The sequence below is a fragment of the Nerophis ophidion genome, linkage group LG17 (assembly GCF_033978795.1).
Source record: "Nerophis ophidion isolate RoL-2023_Sa linkage group LG17, RoL_Noph_v1.0, whole genome shotgun sequence".
Taxonomy (NCBI): Eukaryota; Metazoa; Chordata; class Actinopteri; order Syngnathiformes; family Syngnathidae; genus Nerophis; species Nerophis ophidion.
The window spans coordinates 23,704,129-23,729,307 of record NC_084627.1 but is presented as its reverse complement, the minus strand read 5'-3'; the positions used below and the strand labels follow the sequence as shown (position 1 = coordinate 23,729,307).

The window sequence follows — 25,179 nt, the reverse complement described above, 5'->3', positions numbered from 1 at the left end:
AAATGAAATAAAAATAGTTTTACCCAACATAGTAAATAATTGTGATTAATGATCATGATTTCCATATTAATAAAAATAATCGTAATTATTATTTTGGCCAAAATCGTGTAGACCAAATCGTTACTGTTGGAATTTGTATTGTTTACAACTCTTGCTTGTGGCTAGCTTTTCCTATAGTTTGTTTGTGTAGCATGTTTAGCTATTCCTTGTTTACGAGTGATGAAAAAAACAACTTTCCGCCATGGAGGCGAGGACCACCGAACTTGAAGCAGAGTTTTGCACTTTGGAAGGATATTAACCGCGAGCTAGAATGCTACATTGCATTAAGGACAAGTTTGTTCACTAGGCGCTCTCAAATTTGCAGGACACAGCTAAAATGTGTCATCAACATGCATTATCACAATATTACAATAGTATTAAAAGCTCTAACGTCCGACAAATGTATATCATTTACAACCCTAACACAGACCTTTCTAGATTGTTTTCATTCCCCCACTTTTTATCTCTCCTAGAACGGCCATAAAAACTCAGTCAATTATGCAAATTAGACAATGACATCATCGCCATTGGACATAGTTATTCACAAACTTAAAATAAGGCGTAAAAAAATGTGTGTCAATTGTGTTTTCTGTTCCATTTGTATGTGTTTTTGTTGATTGCTGTAGCACCGCCTGAGCAATTTATGAATTACTCATTCATAATAGTTTGGAACTTCTCGGTAACTTATCCAGTTGGCCTTCTGACCTTTACACTAATATTTGCACCCTCAGTTAAAAAAAAAAAAAAACAGTGATTCCATTGTGAGTTCCCATCAAAAGTCAACCTAACACGTTAAAAGAAAACAGCAATGCTGACTCAGACTTGGTTAATGCTTCCCAAAGGCAATGACAGTTATATCACCACACACACACACACACACACACACACACACACACACACACACACACACACACACCTCACTGACTGAGCTTATCAGGAAGTGTTCTGTTCTCCAAGGCCTCTCTTTTCTACCTGAAACTTGCACAACGCATTTGTGTGGGTGAGCTTATTTGTGTGATGGGACAGATTCTAGTTTCTCTCTTGCGTGTGTACAGGTGTGCGGCACAGCAGGGACCTCAGGGTTACAAATATAATTGATTGTAATAAAAGTAATAGTAATGCTATTGGAGTCACATGATTATTAAAATGAAGTAGTCATTTACAAGAATTATATTATATTCACAAAAATAAAGCATAACATAACAGGCTCAATGTCAAAATTTTATGAGAATTAAGTCGGAATTTCACATGGATCAGCGTGTAATATTATGGAGAAATGACAAAGAGTAACCATTTAAAAGGATATCAACTTTTATCTCTCATTACTGTAACATTGTTCACCCTTCTACTGTAATCGGAAGGTTTATAACTTTTATCTATCCAAAATAAATAAACAAATAAAATGGACTCTCATCTCTGTCATATATATACATATACTGCATATATATACACACACAAACACATTATGTGTGTGTGTATATATATATATATATATATATATATATATAGGCCCTGCGATGAGGTTGTAGCTGAGATAGGCACCAGCGCCCCCCGCGACCCCGAAAGGGAATAAGCGGTAGAAAATGGATGGATGGATATATATATATATATATATATATATATATATATATATATATATATATATATATATATATATATATATATAGGCCCTGCGATGAGGTTGTAGCTGAGATAGGCACCAGCGCCCCCCGCGACCCCAAAGGGAATAAGCGGTAGTAGAAAGATGGATGGATACATATATATATATATATATATATATATATATATATATATATATATATATATATATATATATATATATATATATATATATATACACACACACACAGAGATGCACGGATAGGCAATTATATCATCACCAAAGTCGTCATCCGCCCGCCGTCCACCCGAACCAGCATTTTATCAGAACCGCAACCGCCCGCCACCCGCCCGTTGAAATACATCAGAGGTCGGCCACCTTTACCACTCAAAGAGCTATTTGAACCCGTTTCTAAGGGTAAAGAAGACAATGGGAGCCGCTAAGGTTCTCGCGAATATCCAATGGTGTTCATCATGATGACAAGAATAAATGCGTGCTGTGAAGCCATTGCCTTTGACACCTTCAACATGTACAAACCAATTGATAGTCCAGCAACATGTTGTATGCAGCTTCCGCAATCACACGTACAAGATTGAAAGGCATACCGGGTGACACAGAGTACACTGATGGTTGTGATATAAACAATTTTAACACTCTTACTAATATGCGCCACGCTGTTAAGCCACACCAAAAAAGAATGACAAACACATTTCGGGAGAACATCCTCACAGTAACACAACATAAACGCAACACAACAAATACCCAGAATCCTTTGCATCCGTGACAATTCCTGAATATATTTTACACCCCCGCGTCCCCAACCACGCCCACCTTACAGACGCACGGGGGTGGCGGGGTTGGCTGCAAACAGGACGTATAAAATAGTCAGGAATTATCATGGATGCAAAGGATTCTGGGTATTTGTTGTGTTGCATTTATGTTGTGTTATTGTGAGGATGTTCTCCCGAAATGTGTTTGTCATTCTTGTTTGGTGTGGCTTCACAGCGTGGCGCATATTACTAAGAGTGTTAAAATTGTTAATATCACAACTATTAGTGTAGTCTGTGTCACCCAGTATGCCTTGCAGCCACACGCAACATGTTGCTGGACCGACAAGCAGATCATACATGCTGTAGAAGGCGACAAAGCCAATGGCTTCATAGCATGCCCTAATACTTATTAACTGGGTGACTGCCGGCAGTCATTCTAGAGAAAGTTTGCGTCTCCTATTGTCTTCTTCGCTTTGTGACACGGGTCCTAAATGGCTCTTTGAATGGTAAAGGATACCGATCCCTGAACCATCCATCCATCCATTTTCTACCGCTTATTCCCTTTTGGGGTCGCGGGGGCGCTGGCGCCTATCTCAACTACAATCGGGCGGAAGGCGGGGTACCTGAACCATGTATATCAAATATTTCCGAATGGTTCAACTGCCACCCACCCAAATCTAATTAAAATCTATTTTTTCGTCATGTAACCCCCCCGACCCGCGGTTTATCCGCGGATGAGACCGCAAACCGCGCATCTCTAACACACACACACATTATATATATACATATGTATATATATATATATATATATATATATATATATATACATAGATATATAGTTGTTGCAGCCCTAATATACAACTAATCGATTAAATTGATTAAAATCGATTATAAAAATAGTTGGCGATTAATTTACTCATGGATTCGTTGGATGTATGCAATGCGCATGCGCTGAGGCTTTTTTTTTTCTTTCCCTAAACCTTTACTTATAAACTGCAACATTTACAAACAGCTGAGAAATAATAATCAAAATAAGTACAAAAACAGTACAAAACAAGGCGGCGCTGAGGCTACGTCTCATGAGGTGATAGTAAGCCAGCCAATGATGTGTCATGTGCAGCTCACATGACCGCGCAGTCTCATTTGCTTAGAAACATTGTAAAAATGGCGGACAACAGTACCGATAGTTCGGCGCAGAAACATCTGGAGGTTGCTGCCTTGGAGAAAAGTGTACGACCTAAGTTGTCAAAAGTGTGGGAATACTTTACTTTAAAGATTTCAAAGAAGACAGTTTCCTGCAAAATGTGTATCATCGACCTCACGTGGCACAGAAGTACTACATCACTTCAGGAGCACCTGAAGCGGAGACATGGAGCTATGGATGAAGGGAAGAACTCTCGGGTACGTAACTTTTTCAGTCCATAGTCCGAGTACATTGATCCGTTGTGTCTGTCTTTGTGTGTTTTTAATATTTTGTTAAAGAGGAGATTTTTTTCAGGAAGCACAGCAGCAACTGTTGTGTATTAACTTTCAGAGTGTAAGGAACATTTTGGATAGTGTGACGACTTCATTATCTGTGTTGTTAAGAGTCGCAACAGGCATTCATAAGTTCAGCTATTTTGTGAGTAACGTTAACGTTATGTCTTTGTTGCGACGCGATGCTGATAATGTGTCTTCGGCACATTTGACTCCGTTTTGAGAGAGAAAACGCACGGTTACCAATTTGGAAATAAACGTAACAGACAGAAATATCTCAGGTTGGTTTCATAATGGATCATGTAGCCGTACCCGATAAAGCGATAAAAATATATTTAGATTTGAGTGACACTTCAGTATAATTAAACGTTATGAAGGTGCTGGAATATTTCATGCTATTATTATTCACAGGCAGCCTAAAATGAATCCTTTATTATTCACAACAGAAACATGTACAATATCTGACCCAGTTCTGATCTGCTGAGTTACATGTCTGTGTTGTTATTGGTGTATTCTGCAACTCCAAAGTCCATTTAGTTCATTTAGCTGTTTTTTTAATGTGGTGGCGTATTTGTCATTTATGTCAGAAATAATTAATCAAATCAACTAGGTGTGTATTAAGTTACATGTAAATGATGCTACTATGTACGTTCATAATATGGTTTCCCTCATTTCAGAAAGAAACAAGCCAGCATTAGAGACTTGGTACAAAGGAAGGTGTGCACACCACAGCAAGCGGCTGCATTGACTGATGCTATCTTGAATATGTTGCTAACTGACATGAGGCCACTATCAATGGTGGAGGATGAAGGTTTTAGACAAATGATTCACATCCTCAACCCTGGTTACACTCTTCCCTCGAGGACCCATTTTTCCAAACTGATGGAGAGGAAGTACAAGCAGACATTCCATGCAGTGTAGACTGACATAAAAGCCACCCAGAACAAAATTGCTCTCACTACTGATGTGTGGACAAGTGTAGCCTACCTTGGCAATACATGCCACTACATTGGAGACGAATGGAACATGAAGTCAATCTACCTTACGACCATGCTACTAGAGGAAAGACATTCAGCATGCGACATTGCAGAATGGTTGGAATAGGTAATAGCCAGGTTTGAAATTCCCCTAAGCAAAATTATTGCTATTGTGCATGACAATGCTGCACTTTATAAAAAAACAAAACATTTTTGTAAAAATTGCCTTGTTTTATTTGGCAAGTAAATAGGACATGGTGCCAGTATGCTGTTTTTAAATAAAGTATTGGAAAGGATAGAAAGTTAGTGTGTCTCTTTTACACGATAATTAATCGATTAATCGAAGTAATAATCGACAGATTAATCGATTATCAAATTAATCGTTAGTTTCAGCCCTAATATATATATATATATATATATATATATATATATATATATATATATATATATATATATATATATATATATATATCATACCAACTTGATTTATAAAGCCCTTTAAAAACAACCACAGTTGAAAAACAAAAGGCTGTACAACACAAAGAAATATACAGTTGTGATCCAAATTATTTAACCCCCACACAATTTTGGTATTTTAGCAAGTTGGACATTTATTCCGTACTTTGTTTATAGTAATATCAAATAAAGATTTGTCAAATAGACAAATGCAACTTAAATTGTAACACTGTAATTTACAAAATACCAAAAAAGGAATTTTTTCTTAATATCTCATTGACAAAATTATTCAACCCCCTAGTTACATGCATCATAGTACTTAGTAGAACACCCTTTGGCAGTAATTACATCCTTCAAACGTGATACATAATCGGACACAAGCTTCTTGCAATGATCTACAGGTATTTTAGCCCATTCCTCTTGGGCAAAGGCCTCCAGTTCATTCATATTCTTGGGCTTGCGTGCTGCAACTGCCTTCTTCAAGTCCCACCACAGGTTTTCTATAGGATTTAGGTCTGGCGACTGTGAAGGCCACTCCAGAGTCTTCCAGCCCTTCTTCTGCAACCACTCTGATGTTGATTTGGAGGTATGCTTGGGATTGTTGTCCTGTTGGAAGGTCCAACGTCTCCCAAGCCTCAGCTTCGTCACTGACTTCATGACATTTGCAGCTAATATATCCTGGAAAGAAATAGAATTCATAATGCCTTGAACGCGCTGGAGATTCCTGGTACCTGAGGCAGAGAATCAGCCCCAGAGCATGATTGACCCCCCACCATGCTTAACAGCAGGCAAGGTGTTCTTCTCTTTGTAAGCTTAATTTTTTCTCCTCCAGACATAACGTTGATTCATAGGCCCAAAGAGTTCCAGTTTTGTCTCATCACTCTATAGAACAGTTTCCCAAAACCTTTGGGGTTTGTCCAGATGATTTTTGGCATACTGGAGTCTATTTTACTTGTGCCTGGTAGTCAGAAGCGGGGTGCGCCTGGGAGTTCTGGCATGGAGGCCTTCATCTCGTAGTGCGCGCTTTTATGTCTGGGACAAAACCTGCGTTCCCCCCTCTGCAATGTTCTGTTGTAGTTCTTCAGCTGTTACCCGGGGGTTTTTCACCACTGTACACACACAGCATCCTCTTTCTACCACGCCCAGGTAGTGTTTCCACTGTGCCTTTAGCTTTAAACTTGCGAATTATGCTTCCAACTGTGTCTCTTGGAATGTGTAATGTCTTTGCTATTTTCTTATATCCATATCCTTTTTTATGAAGAGAAATTACCTCCTCTCTTGACTTCTTTGACCACTCCCTGGACTTCACCATGTTGCAAATACACCATTGACCATCCACAAGAAGCTGAGCGTCACAGTCTTTTTCAATCAGTTTAATTGTTGCTCGTTATGGTTCTAATCACATCTACCGGTGTTTTCAACACCTGATTGAAAATACCTTATTCAAATTCGGTTCTTAAGAGTTATGAACTTCAAGGGGTTGAATAATTTTGTCAATGAGATATTAAGAAAAATGTCCTTTTTTGGTATTTTGTAAAATACAGTGTTACAATATAAGTTGCATTTGTATATTTGACACATCTTTATTTGATATGACTATAAACAAAATACGGAATAAATGTCCAACTTGCTAAAACACCTAAATTGTGTGGGTGTTGAATAATTTTGATCACAACTATAGGCAAAGGACAGACTAAGGTAAACAAACTAAAGACTTTATAAACAAGTTGTGACAACGTTTACGACACATCGCCTGCTGCATGTTTCCTCACCTTGTTAACTCTTTCACAGCAACTGATGGACGCTGTACTGAGCAAATTAAAGCAACATCAAATGTTTTTTTCTCCTTCGGTTTATACTTTTAGTATGGGGACAAGTGCGTCTGCCTCCAATGTTGTCTTAAACACAGTGGGATGCAAGGGAAAATGACGTTAAACCAAGCACTTGGCTCTGTTTACTCCGAGGGGAACTCTCCCGAGCAAAGTCTGTGTAGCTTGTCCGCCAAGACTAAATAAATGACGGGGTTCCGGTAATTAAAAATTAGACGTATTACTAACCGTCGGGAATTTTATCGCAAATTATCATTATACCTGTTCTTGTTACATACCTAGCCCATTTACAAGTAAAAAGTCAGGGGCGGTCAGGGCATGTTCATGCTGCAGATGTTGGTCAATTTTTAGGGCATTACAGCAAATGACAGGGTCGTCGCGGTTGCTGTGGTCAAATTCCAGCCCTACACATGCACGCACACACGCACACGCACGCACACACACACAGTTTTTTTTGGTATATGATCAAAAACTAGTATATTGAAATGACATTGCATACACTAAAGTTAACAAATTAGCCACCTACTCAGTGGCATTGTGGTTAGAGTATCTGCCCTGAGATGGGTAGGTTGTGAGTTCAAACCCCGGCCGAGTCACACTGAAGACTAAAAAATGGGACCCGTTACCTCCCTGCTTGGCACTCAGCATCAAGGGTTGGAATTGTGGGTTAAATCCCCCAAAATTATTCCTGGGCGAAGCCACCGCTCCTCCTCACTGCTCCCATCACCTCCCAGGCGGTAAACAAGGAGATGGGTCAAAAGCAGAGGAAAAATTTCACCATACCGAGTGTATGTGTGACCATCATTAGTACTTTACCTTTAGCTAATCCCAACGACGCTAGCTTGATTACATTACGGTATCGTGTACAAATATGGATGACATTTTTCCTCCAGTCATCACACATGGGATGGTTTACTAAGTATGAATGGTTTTAGTTATATTGTAAAACTTACAAAAGTATTTTGGAGTAATGAATGAAGAATCCATACAAGTAGAATGCCATGGACGACTGGAAGACGAAACGGCACTCGTTCTTCCGGTTGAAAGCGCTGCAGACCCGCAGCACTTGCAGTAAGCAAACTCGTCCAAAAGATGGAGCCACGGCACAAAATATAACATACATTTTTATTTTCTGTTGAAAACTATTTGTTGAATTTGGCTGGCAGCGCAGAAAAATCCAAAAAATTAGCCGCACCGTTTTATAGGCCACAGGGTTAAAAGCTTAGGAAAAAAAAGTAGCGACTCATAGTTTGGAATGTATAATACATACACTAAAATTGTCTCTTGTCACGTTTTGAAAAAATATCAACGATGTGACTGTCTTGGTACATGGCAGGTCCCAAGGGCGAGACAATAGTTTTGACGAATTCAAAAGACCACTTTATTAAGATCCCAACTTTATGGCTTATATCCCAACTTCATGCCTATTTTCAGTGTGGCCCCAATACTCCTATGTCCTCCAACAGCTTAAACTTTGCACAGGACAGCCTGCTCTGTAAATGTGGACAAAAATGTTTGGCAGCAGGATTGCAAAACTAAACATGGCTGCAAATTACCAAAGTACTGGACTACGACAACACACTTACACACTGAAGGGTGTAAACTGTAAAATATAAACTGAGGAGCTCCTCCAGTGCTCAGCCTTGTAAACGACAATAAAAGAGCAACATGTACCTTGTTGTGTTCATACTTGTACGGGATCCGCAGAATCTTCATGGCCTGGATCATGGCCTGCATGGCGGTGAAGATGTTCTGGTAGACCAGCCTCGTGAACGCCCTCTTGTCCTCGTCTGAGTATCCGCGGCCATGGATGATCCTCATCTGTTTAATAAAGGTGCTTTTTCCGCTCTCGCCCGTCCCTAAAGACGCACACATAGTACATCAATACATATATTGGATGAGAAGCAGCCTCCTTTAGGTTCCAAAAATATGGCATGGAGCAACTACAAAACCCAAAACCAGTGAAGTTGGCATGTTGTGTAAATCATAAAAACACAATGATTTGCAAATCTTATTTAACCTATATTCAATTGAATATATTGCAAAGACAAGATATTTAACATTTGAACTGGCAAATGTTATTTTTGCAAATATTAGCTCATTTGGAATTTGATGCCTACAACATGTTTCAAAAAAGCTGGCACAAGTGGCAAAAAAGACTGCGAAAGATGAGGAATGCTCACCAAACTCTTATTTGGAACATCCCACAGGTGAACAGGCTCATTGGGAACAGGTGGGTGCCGTGATTGGGTGTAAAAGCAGTTTCAATGAAATGCTCAGTCATTCACAAAAAAAGGATGGGGCGAGGGTCACCAATTTGTGAACAAATGCGTGAGAAAAGTGTCCAACAGTTTAAGAACAACATTTCTCAACGAGCTATTGCAAGTAATTTAGGGATTTCAAGGTTCAGAGAATCTGGATAAATCACTGCACCTAAGCAACAATGCAGTACCTCAGGTGGTACTGCATCAAAAAGCGACATCAGTGTGTAAAAGATATCACCACATGGGCTCAGGAACACTTCAGAAAACCACTGTCAGTAACTATAGTTGGTCGCTACATCTGTAAGTGCAAATTAAATCTATACTATATAAAGCTAAAGATATTTATCAACAACACCCAGAAACGCAGCCGGCTTCGTTGGGTCCGAGCTCATCAAAGATGGACTGATGCAAAGTGGAATTCAATTGAATATAAGTTGAAAAGGATTTGCAAATCATTGCATTCTCTATGTATTTACAATTTACACAACGTGCCAACTTCACTGGTTTTGGGTTTTGTATTTTGGTACCTTTGCTCTGAGGTGAAGGAGCTCCCCAATTTAAATAACATACCACTACAGCTGGTACCCAACCAAAGTGACTAACAGTGGCATGTAATAAAAGGTGCCATATCTATAACAGTCTGATTCATTTGAACTCATTGGTTAGCACTGCGCATTGCTGGACTGTGCAGGAAGGCCAATGTTATGGAAGTATACTAGTTTCAGTGTTTCCCGCAGAAAATGTGTCAGTTAAGGTGGTGTCTCTCCGGGGGGAAGCTAGTTAGATACCATACCAGAAGCGTTCCAAACGTGATATGGATCAACAACCTTGACAGCCAACTATTGACATCTCTCTTCTGATTCCGGGATATGCTCCCTTTACGTACCATACCGGGTTCCAAAAAAGTACAAAGACACTATTTTGGCACATGGCACAACATTCAGCAAGCTCTATCAGACAATGTTTGTAACTCAAAATAAAAAGAAAAAAGGTTTAAAATAAGGTGGAAATTATTTGTTTTGGTACCCTTCACATCTTTCTCTGTTCCAAAAATGTACCAAAATCTGGTACCCTCCAGGGAGCCCACCCGTGCAGACCTTTTTGTCCTCATCTCTCCAGCAAGCCAGTTGGAAATACTCACGTTTTCAACGAGCACATAATATAACAACAACATTGTGCAACGACTATTTGGTCTGCACTGTAATGTTTTATGACTGTCTGATAATGCCCATTTTAGATGTACAAACCCTGTTTCCATAAGAGTTGGGAAATTGTGTTAGATGTAAATATAAACGGAATACAATGATTTGCAAATCATTTCCAACCCATTTTCAGTTGAATATGCTACAAAGACAACATATTTGATGTTAAAACTGACAAACATTAACTTTAGAATTTGATGCCAGCAACACGTGACAAAGAAGTTGGGAAAGGTGGCAATAAATACTGATAAAGTTGAGGAATGCTCATCAAACACTTATTTGGAACATCCCACAGGTGTGCAGGCTAATTGGGAACAGGTGGGTGCCATGATTGGGTATAAAAACGGCTTCCATGAAATGCTAAGTCATTCACAAACAATGATGGGGCGAGGGTCACCAATTTGTAAGCAAATTGTCGAACAGTTTTAGAACAACATTTCTCAATGAGCTACTGCAAGGAATTTAGGGATTTTACCATCTACGGTCCGTAAAATAATCAAAAGGTTCAGAGAATCTGGAGAAATCACTGCAGGTAAGCGATGATATTACGGAACTTTGATCCCTCAGGTGGTACTGCATCAAAAACCAACATCAGTGTGTAAAGGATATCACCACATGGGTTTTGGAACACTTCATAAAACCACTGTTAGTAACTACTGTTGGTTGCTACATCTGTAAGTGCAAGTTAAAACTCTACTATGCAAAGCGAAAGCCATTTATTAACAACACAAAGGAACGCCGCCGGCTTCGCTGGGTCCGAGCTAATCTAAGATGGACTGATGCAAAGTGGAAAAGTGTTCTGTGGTCTGACGAGTCCACATTTCAAACTATATTTGGAAACTGTGGACCTGGTATCCTCCGGAACAAAGGAGGAAAATAACCATCTGGATTGTTAATGGCGCAAAGTTCAAAAGCCAGCATTTGTGATGGTATGGGGGTGTATTAGTGCCCAAAACATGGGTAACTTACACATCTGTGAAAGCACCATTATTGCTGAATGGTCCATACAGGTTTTGGAGCAACATATGTTGTCATCCAAGCAACGCTATCATGGACGCCCCTGCTTATTTCAGCAAAACAATGCCAATCCACGTGTTACAACAGCATGGCTTTGTAGTAAAAGAGTGTGGGTATTTTCCTGGCCCGCCTGCAGTCCAGACATGTCTCCCATTGAAAATGTGTGGCGCATTATGAAGCGTAAAATACGACAACAAGACCCCGGACTGTTGAACAACTTAAGCTGTACATCAAGCAAGAATGGTAAAGAATTCCACTTTCAAAGCTTCAACAAATAGTTTCCTCAGTTCCCAATCGTTTATTGAGTGTTGTTAAAAGAAAAGGTGATGTAACACAGTGGTGAACATGCCCTTTTCCACGTGTTGCAGCCATGAAATTCTAAGTTAATTATTATTTGCAAAAAAAAAATAAAGTTTATGAGTTTGAACATCAAATATGTTGTCTTTGTAGCATATTCAACTGAATATGGGTTGAAAAGGATTTGCAAATCATTGCCTTCCGTTTATATTTACATCTAACACAATTTCCCAACTCATGTGGGAACGGGGTTTGTACACTACTGGGATGATTTTATAATGGAACGTTATCGTACAGGACATTTTAATAGAGCTGGGTGGTGTTCTGATATAGTGCAGGGCTGCCCGGCCAAATCCGGCCCCAGAGTTCAGTTCAAAACATGTGAGACATACATTTTTTGCAGCAAACTCCTAAAAACACTAGAGTGTTTCCGTTGTATAGATCAGTGGTCCCCAACCTTTTTGTATCCGCGGACCGGTCAACGCTTAATAATTTGTCCTGCGGCCCGGGGAGGGGAGATCCTTTTTTTTTTTTTCCTTTGTAATAAAAAGGGAAGTTTTTGTCATGAAAAAGGGAGGTTTTTGTGGCTGGTGCACTAATTGTAAGTGTATATTGTGTATTTTATGTTGATTTAATAAAAAAAATGATTTTCTTTTATTTTTTTATAAAAATTAATAAAAAATTATTCTGTGGCCCGGTACCAATCGGGCCACGGCCCGGTGGTTGGGGACCACTGGTATAGATGAACTTGGACCACTGTAAACACATTGGCTGATACTTGCATTGACATTATAACCTTGCTGGCAAACACAGAACACTGGGGTCATAACTTGGGATTTACATAACTGTGTTCCTCAAGGCACCCTTTTTTGGCAGTGAAACATTTTATCGTAATGTGATGTATGTAACTAAGGTGTAGCTACCGCTTGTTTACTTCAGATACAGCCAGCAGTCCTTTGTTTTTTAGTTATACTAGTGGTGTTCCTCAAAGTTCTATTTTAGGTTCTTTCTTTTTTTTTTTTTTATAATTTTTGCTAGTCAACTGGTGACCTGCAAGTTCAGTTCAAAAAACTTGTGAGAGACTCACATTTTTGCGGCAGACTCTCAAAAACACTAGAGTGCTGTCATAGAGATGATCTTTGGCTAGCTTTTTTGCAGCAAGTCCTTAAAAGCAACAGAGTGTTCCTGTAACTGATTAAATAAATATGCAAAAATCAAATGTCCACTGATAGTAGACGCTGGTACATTTGATCAAAATGCCATTTATGCAACTAAGGTGTAGTTATAGCTTGTTTACTTCAGATACAGTCAGTAGTCATTTGTCCTTTAGTTATACGAGGGGTGTTCCTCAAGGTTCCATTTTTGGTCCTCTCTTATTTTAATCATTTTTGCTAGTCAACCGGTGACCTGCAAGTTCAGTTAAAAAAAAAACTTGTGAGAGAAACATTTTTGTGGCTGACTATCAAAAACACTAGGGTGCTGTCATAGAGATCCTTAAAAACAACAAAGTGTTTCTGGAACTCTGATAAAATAAATAGAAAAAAATCAAATGTCCACTGTACAGGACGCTGGTTCTTAGGAATATACAAAGTAAGACTAATAGTGAAAAGAAAAGTTGCCCCCGATCCTTAGCTTTTACAAGATGTGGCCCTCGAATTATGTAGGTGAATATCCCTGATGTAATGTAACACAGTGTTTTTCAACCACTGTGCCGCGAGATAGTCTGTTGTGCCGTGGGAGATTATCTCATTTTTATTTGGGTTAAAAATATTTATTGCAAACCAGTAATTATAGTCTGCAAATGCTGTGTTGTTGTTAAGTGTCGGTGCTGTCTAGAGTATTCATTGGCCTAGTGGTTAGAGTGTCCGCCCAGAGATCGGTAGGTTGTGAGTTCAAACCCCGGCCAAGTCATACCAAAGACTATAACAATGGGACCCAATACCTCTCTGCTTGGCACTCAGCATCAACGGTTGGAATTGGGGGTTAAATCACCAAAATGATTCCCGGGCGCGGCACCGCTTCTGCCCACTGCTCCCCTCACCTCCCAGGGGGTGACCAAGGGGATGTGTCAAATGCAGAGGACACATTTCATTACACCTAGTGTGTGTGTGACAATCATTGGTACTTTAACTTTACTTTAGCTCGGCAGAGTAACCGTGTAATACTCTTCCATATCAGTAGGTGGCAGCCGGTAGATAATTGCTTGGTAGATGTCGGAAACAGCGGGAGGCAGCGTGCAGGTAAAAAGGTGTCTAATGCTTAAAACAAAAATAAACAAAAGGTGAGTGCCCCAAAGAAAAGGCAGTGAAGCTTAGGGAAGGCTATGCAGAACGAAACTAAAACTGAACTGACTACAACGGAAACAAAAACAGAATGCTGGACAACAGCAAAGACTTACTGTGGAGCAAAGACGGCGTCCACAATGTACATCCGAACATGACATGACTGTAAAACAATGTCCCCACAAAGAATGATAAAAACAACTGTAATATTCTTGATTGCTTAAAAAAAGTAGATGCAGGAAATATCGCTCAAAGGAAGACAAGAAACTACTACAGGAAAATACCAAAAAAAAAAAGAGAAAACGACCAAAATAGGAGTGTACGACAAGAACTAAAACACTACACAACGGAAAACAGCAAAAAAAAATGGTGGGATGTGACAGGTCGTGACAGTAGACCTACTTTGAGACAAGAGCTATAGTGATGCATTGTTGGTTATGGTTTCAACTCCATCCATTTTCTACCGCTTATTCCCTTTGGAGTCGCTGGAGCCTATCTCAGCTACAATTGGGCGGAACCCTGGACAAGTAATATCCAACAATTGCGACAACAACTTTTTACTGTCAACTGAGTTTTGTTTTTTAATGATTTCTGCTGGTGGTGTGCCTCCGGATTTTTTCAACGCGAAAAATGTGGGTTGAAAAACACTGATGTAAGGAAGCATGGAAGCTTTTGTTTTGAAGGTTGGCGAGAACAATGTCAATGTTGGGTTTCGTCTGTCATGCATCACATTTATAGACTGCTATTACGCAATCGTAGTCATTGTAGTGCAACAAAAACACGCAAAAATGAACTTAATAAACATTTGCAAGCAGCTAAATAATTATGAAAACTTTAAACAACTTTAACTGTGCTTTTTCATTACCGAGTAAAAGGAGCTTGTATTCCCGTCGAGAGTCTCTCTTGTCGCGGCGGAGCTGCCTCTCGATCTCGTCGTTGATCCTGCGAGCCTCTTTGGCCTCCGGGCTGAGGCAACAAGCCCCCGCCGCCATCAGGGTCATCGTGCCCGGCTGAGGAGTCACCTCCCTGGGCAGGGACACAAACATAATGCCGGTGAAGTCTACCAGATCCCCAGCACTTTTTTTTTTTTACATTCCCCCGAGAAGCGCTGCGCAAATCATTTAAACAAAGTAGATTTTCTTTTTTACCTTCTTCCCCGTTTTTTGCCGTTGAAAATCGAGTTAATTCAAAAGTTTTTTCTACTGATTCGCGCTATTGTTGACGGGTGTGGTGGATGTGATGAATATGGCGGAGTTTTACTTCATGGCGCCATTAAATTAAAAAAATAAAAAAGGAAACAAAAAAAATAGTTGCCGCTCCGTAAATAAAGGGGAGAAACAATATCCAGAGATTGGTTGTAGTGTCTTGAAAGCGTCTCCGGTGGCGTGCTGGAGAGGCAGCATGTGACGGGGGGGCCGGGGGGGCCGGGGGGGAGCAGTGTGAGTTCTTCTTCATTACATTAACTCATTTCCGGTAACAAGCATGCAGCCATGCATGGATAAACACGTAAACATGCGCCACACACACACACACAAAACAAGGGCCTGTATACTTAAAATACTCCTATTTTGATATTTGTTTTCTACATTTAAAACACTTCCTAGTGGTATTCATACAACGTGACGCAATGGCGGTTTCTTCGGTCAAAATTCTGCACAGAAGTGGCGTGCGATGAACTATACGCCAGATAGATACTTTTGGGGTTGTTTTCCTTCATTTTTTTTTAACTTAAATTCATATGTGCAGGAGTAATTTGCTTTCCTAAAAACGTTACTTCCATCCATCCATTTCTACCGAGTGACGTCCCTTTTGAGGTCGCCGGGGGGGGCTGGAGCCTATCTCAGCTACAATCGGGTGGAAGGCGGCGTACACCCTAGACAAGTCGCCATCTCATCGCAGGGCCAACACATATAGACAGACAACATTCACACTCACATTCACTTATTCATAATAATACACATTCCCAATATATATTCATCCATCCATTTTCCTACCGCTTATTCCCTTCGGGGTCGCGTGGTGTGCTGGAGCCTATCTCAGCTACAATCGGATGGAAGGCGGCGTACACCCTGGAAAAATCGCCACCTCATCACACGGCCAACTCATATAGACAGACAGCATTCACACTCACATTCACTTATTCATAATAATACATATTCCTAATATCCATCCATCCATTTTTTCTACCACTTATTCCCTTCGGGGTCGCAGGGGGTGCTGGAGCCTAAATCTCAGGTACAATCGGGTGGAAGGCGGTGTACACCCTGGACAAGTCCCCACCTCATCGCAGGGCCAACACATATAGACAGACAACATTCACACTCACATTCACTTGTTCATAATAATACATATTCCTAATATCCATCCATCCATTTTCTACCGCTTATTCCCTTCGGAGTCGTGGGGGGTGCTGGAGGCTATATCTCAGCTACAATCGGGTGGAAGGCAAGACAAATCGCCACCTCATCGCAGGGCCAACACATATAGACAGACAACATTCACACTCACATTCACTATTTCATAATAATAGAAATTCCTAATATCCATCCATTTTCTACCGCTTATTCCCTTCGGGGTCGTGGGGGGTGCTGTGTCAGGCTTTTCCCTGACAGTTTGTCTACGTTTTAGTTTTTTCCTCTGCATTTGTGTTTCCTCTGTGTTTAGTATCTCCTGTCTTTAGTTCCTGTCTAGTGCTCTTATTTTGTCTGAGTGCTGTGTTCCTCCTCAGCTGCGGCTGATTGGCACCTGGCCACACCTGTTGCCAATCAGCCTAATCCAAATTGTACCTGCTTTGTGTGGTGTCAGTTGCTGGATCATTGTATTGTCTTGTTGATGTCACGTCTAGTCGCTTTTGTGATGTGCTATCGCTCCTGTCGTGTCGTACCTTGTCTTTGCAACGTAGCGGTAAGCTATATTCAGTTGATGTTTGTAGCTTACTGTTTTTTGTTCCCTGCTTCCGTTTTATTTTTCATAATACAAGTACGACTTCTGTTTGCCTGTTCGCTACCCGCTAGCTTCCACGCTAAGCTCCTGTTTGTTATTTTCTTGCTCCCAGGCTAGCTCCTTTTGTTTGATGACCCGCCTCGTGCGCGCTTTGTGTTTGTACCCTTTTGGTTTTGTTTTTGTCTTAGTATTTAATTAAATCATGTTTTCACATTCCATGCCTGCCTCCATCTCTGCATCTTGGGGTTCGTCACCAAATAACCATGACATGCTGGAGCTTATCTCATCTACAATCGGGTGGAAGGCGGAGTACAGCCTGGACAAGTCCCCACCTCATTGCAGGGCCAACACAGATAGACAGACAACATTCACACTCATATTCCCTTATTCATAATAATACATACCGTATTTCCTTGAACTGCCGCCGGGGCGCTAATTAATTTAAAACCTGATCTCAGTCCTGCGCTTACCAAAGGCATGCGGTAAAAGTAAGCATGCGCTAATTATTTTAAAACCTCATCTTCTCACCAAAGGTATGCAGTAAAAATTTGAGTGTGATGTAAGTTTGGACCTTAAATCCTACTGAATAGCTCTTAATCTTCTTCTCTTTATGCGATTTCAAATTGCCGGTATTGAAATCAGCCTCCTCCATTTTGAAAATGATGACAGGGGAAGTGTCACTCGTGACGTCACGAGTTTGACCAGGCGGTAATACTAAGCATGCGTTGATTATTTTGGGAAGCGAGGTTGACCCGGCAGTAATTCAAGGCAGGCGCATACTATATGCCCTGTGGCAATTCAAGGAAATACGGTATTCCTAATACATACCTATGTATATGAGTGAGTGTCATTGAGCTATATTTATATAGCGCTTTTCTCTCGTGATTCAAAGCGCTTTCACACAGTGAAACCTAATATCTAAGTTACACTTAAAGCAGTGTGGGTGGCACCGGGAACAGGTGGGTAAAGTGTCTTGCCCAAGGACACAATGGCAGTGACTAGGATGGAGGAAGCGGGGATGGAACCCTCAAGTTGCTGGCACAGCCGCTCTACCAACTGAGCTGTACTGCCCTGTGTGTGTGTGTGTGTGTGTGTGTGCGTGTGTGTGTGTGTGTATATATCCATCCATTTTCTACCGCTTATTCCCTTTTGGAGTCGTAGAGGGCGCTGGCGCCTATCTCAGCTGCAATCGGGCGGAAGGCGGTGTATACCCTGGACAAGTCGCCACCTCATCGCAGGGCCAACACAGATAGACAGACAACATTCACAATCACATTCACACACTATTTACCATTTAGTGTTGCCAATCTACCTATCACCATGTATGTGTATATATATATATATATATATATATTAGGGCTGCGAATCTTTGGGTGTCCCACGATTCGATTCAATATCGATTCTTAGGGTCGCGATTAGATTATAAATCAAGTTTTTCGATTCAAGGCGATTCTCGATTCAAAAGCAATCATGCACCCCTAATATATATATATATTAGGGGTGCGAATCTTTGGGTGTCCATATATATATATATATATATATATATATATATGGGCAGAGAGGTTAGTGTGTCTGCCTCACAATACGAAGGTCCTGAGTAGTCCTGGGTTCACTCCCGGGCTCATGATCTTTCTGTGTGGAGTTTGCATGCCCTCCCCGTGAATGCGTGGGTTCCCTCCGGGTACTCCGGCTTCCTCCCACCTCCAAAGACATGCACCTGGGGATAGGTTGATTGGCAACACTAAATGGTCCCTAGTGTGTGAATGTGAGTGTTAATGTTGTCTGTCTATCTGTGTTGGCCCTGCGATGAGGGGGCGACTTGTCCAGGGAGTACCCTGCCTTCCGCCTGAATGCAGATGAGATAGGCTCCAGCATTCCCCGCAACTCTGAAAAAGGAAAAGCGGTAGAGAATGGATGGATAACGCAATTGTTGGATATGAATTTAAAGCATAACCAAGCATGCATCAATATAGCTCTTGTCTCAAAGTAGGTGTACTGTCACCACCTGTCACAACGTGATTTATTTTGAGTTGTTTGGTGTTTTCCTGTCTTGCGCTCATATTTTGGTGTCTTTTCCTGTATTGTTGGTATTTTCCTGCAGCAGTTTCATGTCTTCTTTTGAGCGCTATTCCCCGCACCTGCTTTGTTGTCGCGATCAAGACTATTTAAGTTGTTTTTATCCTTCTTTGTGTGGACATTGTTGATTTTCATGTCATGTACGGATGTACTTTGTGAACGCCGTCTGCTCCACGTGCTGTAAGTCTTTGCTGTCGTCCAGCATTCTGTGTTTGTTTACTTTGCAGCCAGTTCTGTTTTAGTTTTGTTTTGCATAGCCATCCCTAAGCTTCAATACATTTTCTTAGCGGCACTTGCCTTTTGTTATTTTTGGTTTAAGCATTAGACACCTTTTTACCTTCACGCTGCCTCCCACTGTCGCCTGCATATTGTGATCACGACAAACCATGTTCCCGACATCTGCAAAGCAATTAGCTACATTCTGCCACCTACTGATATGAAAGAGTATTACACGGTTACTCTGCCGAGCTCTAGACAGCACAGACACTCAACAACGGCTAATTATTTATAAATTACTGGTTTGCTAAAAAAAATGTTTAATCTAATTAGATGAAATTCCATCATCCCCCATGGCACACCAGACTGTATATCGCGTTACACAGTGGCTGAAAAACACTGAGGTAGACAACATGTAATAATATAAATTAATTTAATGCAAAATGTAATGTACAGTATGAAAGCATGATGGTCCAGTTTTGCCTAAAAGGGAGTGAGAATAAGATAATTTATTTAATCCCCCCCCAGTTCTCAATTCAGTGATTACTACATTGAGTTTCACTGTGACTTTGTTTAAGGATTATAATACAAATGTAGTATCATGGTGGCATTAACACAGGTAACAATGATTATTACACTGTAACTATACCTTTTATCAACAATGTAGGAAGAATGAATATGCCAACAATGGTAATAGACTTATATGATATACATTTTCTTTTATAGTTTGAAATCTAAATATTTTTTTAAATAAACCTTTATTTATAATATTCAACATATACAAACAAGTAAAGAAACAATAATGTAGCCGAGAGTCCTGGGTTCGTACTTATCTAATAAAATAATAATCGGGAGACATTAGAGAATGTTTGGACGCCACCACTTCTTCATAGACGTCATACATCACAGCCCTACGGCAAGTCTGGAGGGACAAAACTCCTCCTTTTTACATAATACTTTCTATGGTAATTTGGTACACCCTGAACTGTTTGTTACAATAATAATCCAAACAAGTACAGAAACAGTACAAAAACAGTACAATACAGCGTTTACTTTAGTTTCTCAATAAAGCAACTAAAGTAGAATATAAACTATATATACCGTATTTCCCTGAATTGCCACAGGGCATATAGTATGCGCCTGCCTTTAATTACTGCCGGGTCAAACTCGCTTCCCAAAATAATCAACGCATGCTTAGTATTACCGCCTGGTCAAACTCGTGACGTCACGAGTGACACTTCCCCTGTCATCATTTTCAAAATGGAGGAGGCTGATTTCAATACCGGTAATTTGAAATCGCATAAAGGGAAGAAGATTAAGAGCTATTCAGTAGGATTTAAGGTCCAAGCTAACATCACACTCAAATTTTTACTGCATACCTTTGGTAAGAAGATGAGGTTTTAAAATAATTAGCGCATGCTTACTTTTACCGCATGCCTTTGGTAAGCGCAGGAGTGAGAAGAGGTTTTAAATTATTTAGCGCTCCGGCGGAAATTCAAGGAAATACGGTATGTTGCAATATTGATTAAGACTTTTATTAGTAGATAGCCCAGTACAGTACGTATTCCGTACTGTGCACGTTAATTAATTCATGGTATGTATATAGGCTCGCACAAGTTCCGTAAATAATCCAAATTTAGAGCACAGCCTCATAGTTTTCACAGCTTTTTGGTTGTTACAGGTAGATTGAAAGCTAAATATTGAAGAGTTGCGCTGCCTCGTCTGACGTCATGTCGCTCTTTAAGTTATGTAGTGAGTGTGGTCATGTGACTGCCAGGCTCCGTTTGATTGGCGGAATGGAATCAAACGTCAATAGTGCTTACGTTGGATTGGTGAACCAGTGTCACGTGACAGTGTCCGTTGGAAGAAGTCTCTCTAGCGAGCGAAATGACTACCGCTGGTTTTCTTTTCCATCTGATACAGAGTAAATTTAAGGCTGGTATCAGCGACACTGATCCGAAAATTTGTGCTGATAAAGGACTGTCTCAGAAAATTAGAATATTGTGATAAAGTCCTTTATTTTCTGTAATGCAACTAAAAACATGAACATGTCAGACATTCTGGATTCATTACACAGCAACTGAAATATTGCAAGCCTTTTATTATTTTAATATTGCTGATTATGGCATACAGCTTGAGAAAACTCAGAAATCCCTTTATTAATAAATTAGAATATTATCTTAGACCAAGTAAAAAAAAAATTATGACATCAAAGCAAAATCAAACATTTGAAAATGCAATTAATGTACTTGGTTGGGAATCCTTTAGCACGGATTACTGCATCAATGCAACGTGGTACGGAGGCAATCAGCCTGTGGCATTGCTGAGGTGTTATGGATGCCCAGGATGCTTCAATAGCGGCCTTTAGCTCACTTGCATTATTGGGTCTGGTGTCTTTCAGCTTCTTCTCCACAATAACCCACACATTCTCTGTGGGATTCAGGTCAGGGGAGTTGGCAGGCCAATCGAAGACAGTAATGCCGTGGTCAGTACACCAGTTACTGGTGGTTTTGGCACTTTGGGCAGGTGCCAGATAATGCTGGAAAATGAAATCATCATCACATAGATTGTTTTCAAATGATTAATAAAAATTCAACTGTAAAAATGTAAGACTAAAACATCGGAATGTAATGAGAAAACTGTAATTGTTTAATATACTTTTGTCAACTATAACATGTTTTGTCTTTTAAAAAAGTGTATATATATACATATATGTGTGTTTTAGCATTAAAAAATAGTTTACCCACCCCTATCTAAAATATTAGAAAATCTCAAAATAATAAAATATACTTTAAAACCTAAAATAGTATTGTATTCAATGTGAAAAAAATACAATAATGTTTAGTATGTAACTGATTATAAATATTTTTGTACAGGCAGCATTTTTGGCACTAGGTTATACAATCCTATTATTTGATTCTTATACGGCAACAACAAATTAAAATCAGTATGGAATGAGAAAAAGACTAGTGTTCCGATATTTACTAATGATGTACTTCTGACTTTTCAGTATGCGGCCTTTGCTGGAAAAAGTTTGGACACTCCTGAACTAAAGTATCAAAAGTATCGCTATTTTGATAAAGATCAGGTATTATCTTTACCGATATTTCAGTATCAAGCCGCACATCGCTAATCAATAGATTATAAATGAATATAATAAAAGCACATGTAGCGATTAGAATAAAACTCAATGTAACCAAGTAAAAGTAGCGTCTTTCACACCGAAAATACTCAAGTAAAAGTACAATTTATCCTCGAAATTACATAATTGAACGTAAACAAGTAATTATAGTGCATTACGATCCACCAGTTTGGCATAAAAGGGAATCAGTAGTTAGTACCTTATTTCATTTGCTGCCGAAACTTGCAAAATCAGCAGGGAATTAAATACATATTTCCCCCTATTACAAGTATATTCGGTGCAATAGAAGCATTAGTAATAGTGATGGGTCAAACGAAACTACAGCATCAATACTGCGTCCCTCCATGCGTTTAAGCGTCACTTGAAGAAAAAAACACATGGTCGATACAACTGCTGTGTCGTTTGACTGTGAAGCAACAAACTATGTTAATCAGGAAGCTCTTCTTTCGACTCACAAGTGACAGTGTCTACTTAACGGCATACGTTTGTCTTAAATTTAAAAAAGGACAATTCCTGAAGTGTAAGGTCCAAAAAATATTGATAAACAGCTATTCATTTAATTTATCAATAAATTGACAATTTTATCCATCACTACAGTAATTGCAAGAATGTTGAGCTTAGGTATGAAAGTGTATGTTTTTTTTCCTTACAAAGCCAGAAACCTCGGTGCAAATAAATGACACACGGTGCAAAACCGTTTATTTAGCCAACACCTGCAAGATATCAAACAGATATATTTAAAAAATGGTTACAGATCACCAAAATAAGAAGCACCCGATGCAGAAATACAATTAACTATCACTAAAAATAAAACAAAAAAACATACTGTAGTATCAAACCATTTTGCGCAATCTCCTTCCGAGATGAAGAAAAAGTTGATGAAAGGGTGTCTATGTATTGTAAATATATACACACACGTTTGTACAGCTTCCTCCTGTCCCTATGAAAAACATACCTAAAAAATCTCTTGAAATATCAAACTGGCACATTCATTGAACATTAAAGCAAAAAGTATTTCACAAATGATTTCAGAGGTCTGCGGGTGTAATGATCATTTATGCTAAAATATTACCAATAGCAAAGAGAAGGGGAACAAGACATTTTAATAATAGTGATTCTCAAAGTGATTAAAGTACAGATGTTCCTATATTCCAACACACTGTTATTGTTCAAATCTTGTATAATGTTACAGAGGTCAAAAATATTAAATAAAACCTCTGCCTTGATTTTAATGAATACGTAGGCCTATGTACTGTATTGTAATGTTGGTCAATATGGAGGTGATTGGAGCTTTAACTTTTTCAGAGGTGGTACTTGGGGAACAATGTTTGAGAACCACTATTTTAATAAGTTGTTTTGAGGCGCCAATACGGTCTTAACTGATCACGGCGATATTTGCTGCAAATGTATTGTGCAGATGTAAAAACGTGTGATTTCTTAGCACACAGCGTGTTTTAGCACAAAATACACATTCTCTTACACCGTGACTTGGGGGAAAAAAAAGTATTGTTCTAAATGGTTTTAACCAAACCTCTTCTTTTGGAGAGTATGAAGTACAAAAAACAAATATCTACGTTCAGCGTGCTGCACTGTAACGCAGGCTTGGGGTGGCAAACAACAGCAAACTTTAACTTTAAATGGTGTCACAAATGAAAATATCCTGAAAAATGATCAGACGTTACAGCTCCTTGGTTTTCCAAAAGTGCTATATCGATACTGTAGAAGCTGTGACAAGAAATTGTGTGATCCGTCCACAGTCGAGGAATGTCGGCTGTGAAAGGAGGGCGTGAACAGTTCGTACAGCATGGCTCTTCGTTCCTTTCTAGAAGAACCGACCGGAGTATTGCTTCACACTGGAACAAAAAACAAGACATGTCAATGAAGACATGATTTTCAGCACTTTCAACCCCCGTCCGTCAGTGTGGAGCACTTGCCTGTTCTGCAGCAGATACTGGGCGTTCTGGATCTGGTCCTGCGTTCCTATGATGGTAATGATGCGGTCCTCTGAGCCTTCTAGCGGCTCGTCAATCTTGATGGACGCTCCAGACTCGTGGCGGATCTGCTTGATCCTTTGTCCACCCTTGCCAATGATGGAGCCAGCAAGCTGCAAAATCATCATAGTGTCGAATTTAAACGTCACTACTAGAAAGGTCCGATAATATCGGACTGCCGATATCATCGGCCGAAAAATGCCTTAAAATGTAATATTGTAAATTATCTGTATCTGTTTCAAAAAGTAAAATGTATGACTTTTCAAAACACCGCTGTACGGCGTGGTACACAGACGTAGGGAGAAGTACAGAGAGCCAATAAACCTTAAAGGCACTGCCTTTGCGTGTCGGCCCAATCACATAATATCTACGGCTTTTCACACACAAGTGAATGCAAGACATACTTGGTCAACAGCCATACAGGTCACACTGAGGGTGGCCGTATAAACAACTTTAAAACTGTTACAAATATGCGCCACACCGTGAATCCACACCAAACAAGAATGACAAACACATTTCGGCACCGTAACACAACAGAACAAATACCTAGAACCCCTTGCAGCACTAACTATTCCGGGACGCTACAATATACGCCACCCACA

At 39.8% G+C, this 25,179-nt stretch overlaps 2 protein-coding genes across 5 annotated transcripts in view; both read right to left on the bottom strand.

Annotated features, from left to right (window-relative positions):
* Window positions 1-15,647, bottom strand: part of LOC133536241 (guanine nucleotide-binding protein G(q) subunit alpha-like) — a 49,827-nt gene extending 34,180 nt beyond the window's left edge. Inside the window, exons 1-3 of the mRNA XM_061876622.1 lie at window positions 15,358-15,647; window positions 15,075-15,235; window positions 8,822-9,006 (exon numbers count right to left, since the gene is read on the bottom strand). Of these exons, the coding sequence (XP_061732606.1) occupies window positions 8,822-9,006; window positions 15,075-15,210 (321 nt within the window). The 5' untranslated portion in view covers window positions 15,211-15,235; window positions 15,358-15,647. The remainder of the gene's footprint in view (window positions 1-8,821; window positions 9,007-15,074; window positions 15,236-15,357) is intronic.
* Window positions 15,648-23,268: 7,621 nt separating this feature from the next.
* Window positions 23,269-25,179, bottom strand: part of hnrpkl (heterogeneous nuclear ribonucleoprotein K, like) — a 32,752-nt gene continuing 30,841 nt past the window's right edge. For all 4 annotated transcript variants that reach the window (XM_061876617.1, XM_061876618.1, XM_061876619.1 and 1 more), the window contains 2 exons: window positions 24,521-24,690; window positions 23,269-24,439 (listed from right to left, as the gene is read on the bottom strand). In XM_061876617.1, coding sequence (XP_061732601.1) covers window positions 24,409-24,439; window positions 24,521-24,690 — 201 coding nt within the window. In that variant the 3' untranslated portion in view covers window positions 23,269-24,408. The remainder of the gene's footprint in view (window positions 24,440-24,520; window positions 24,691-25,179) is intronic.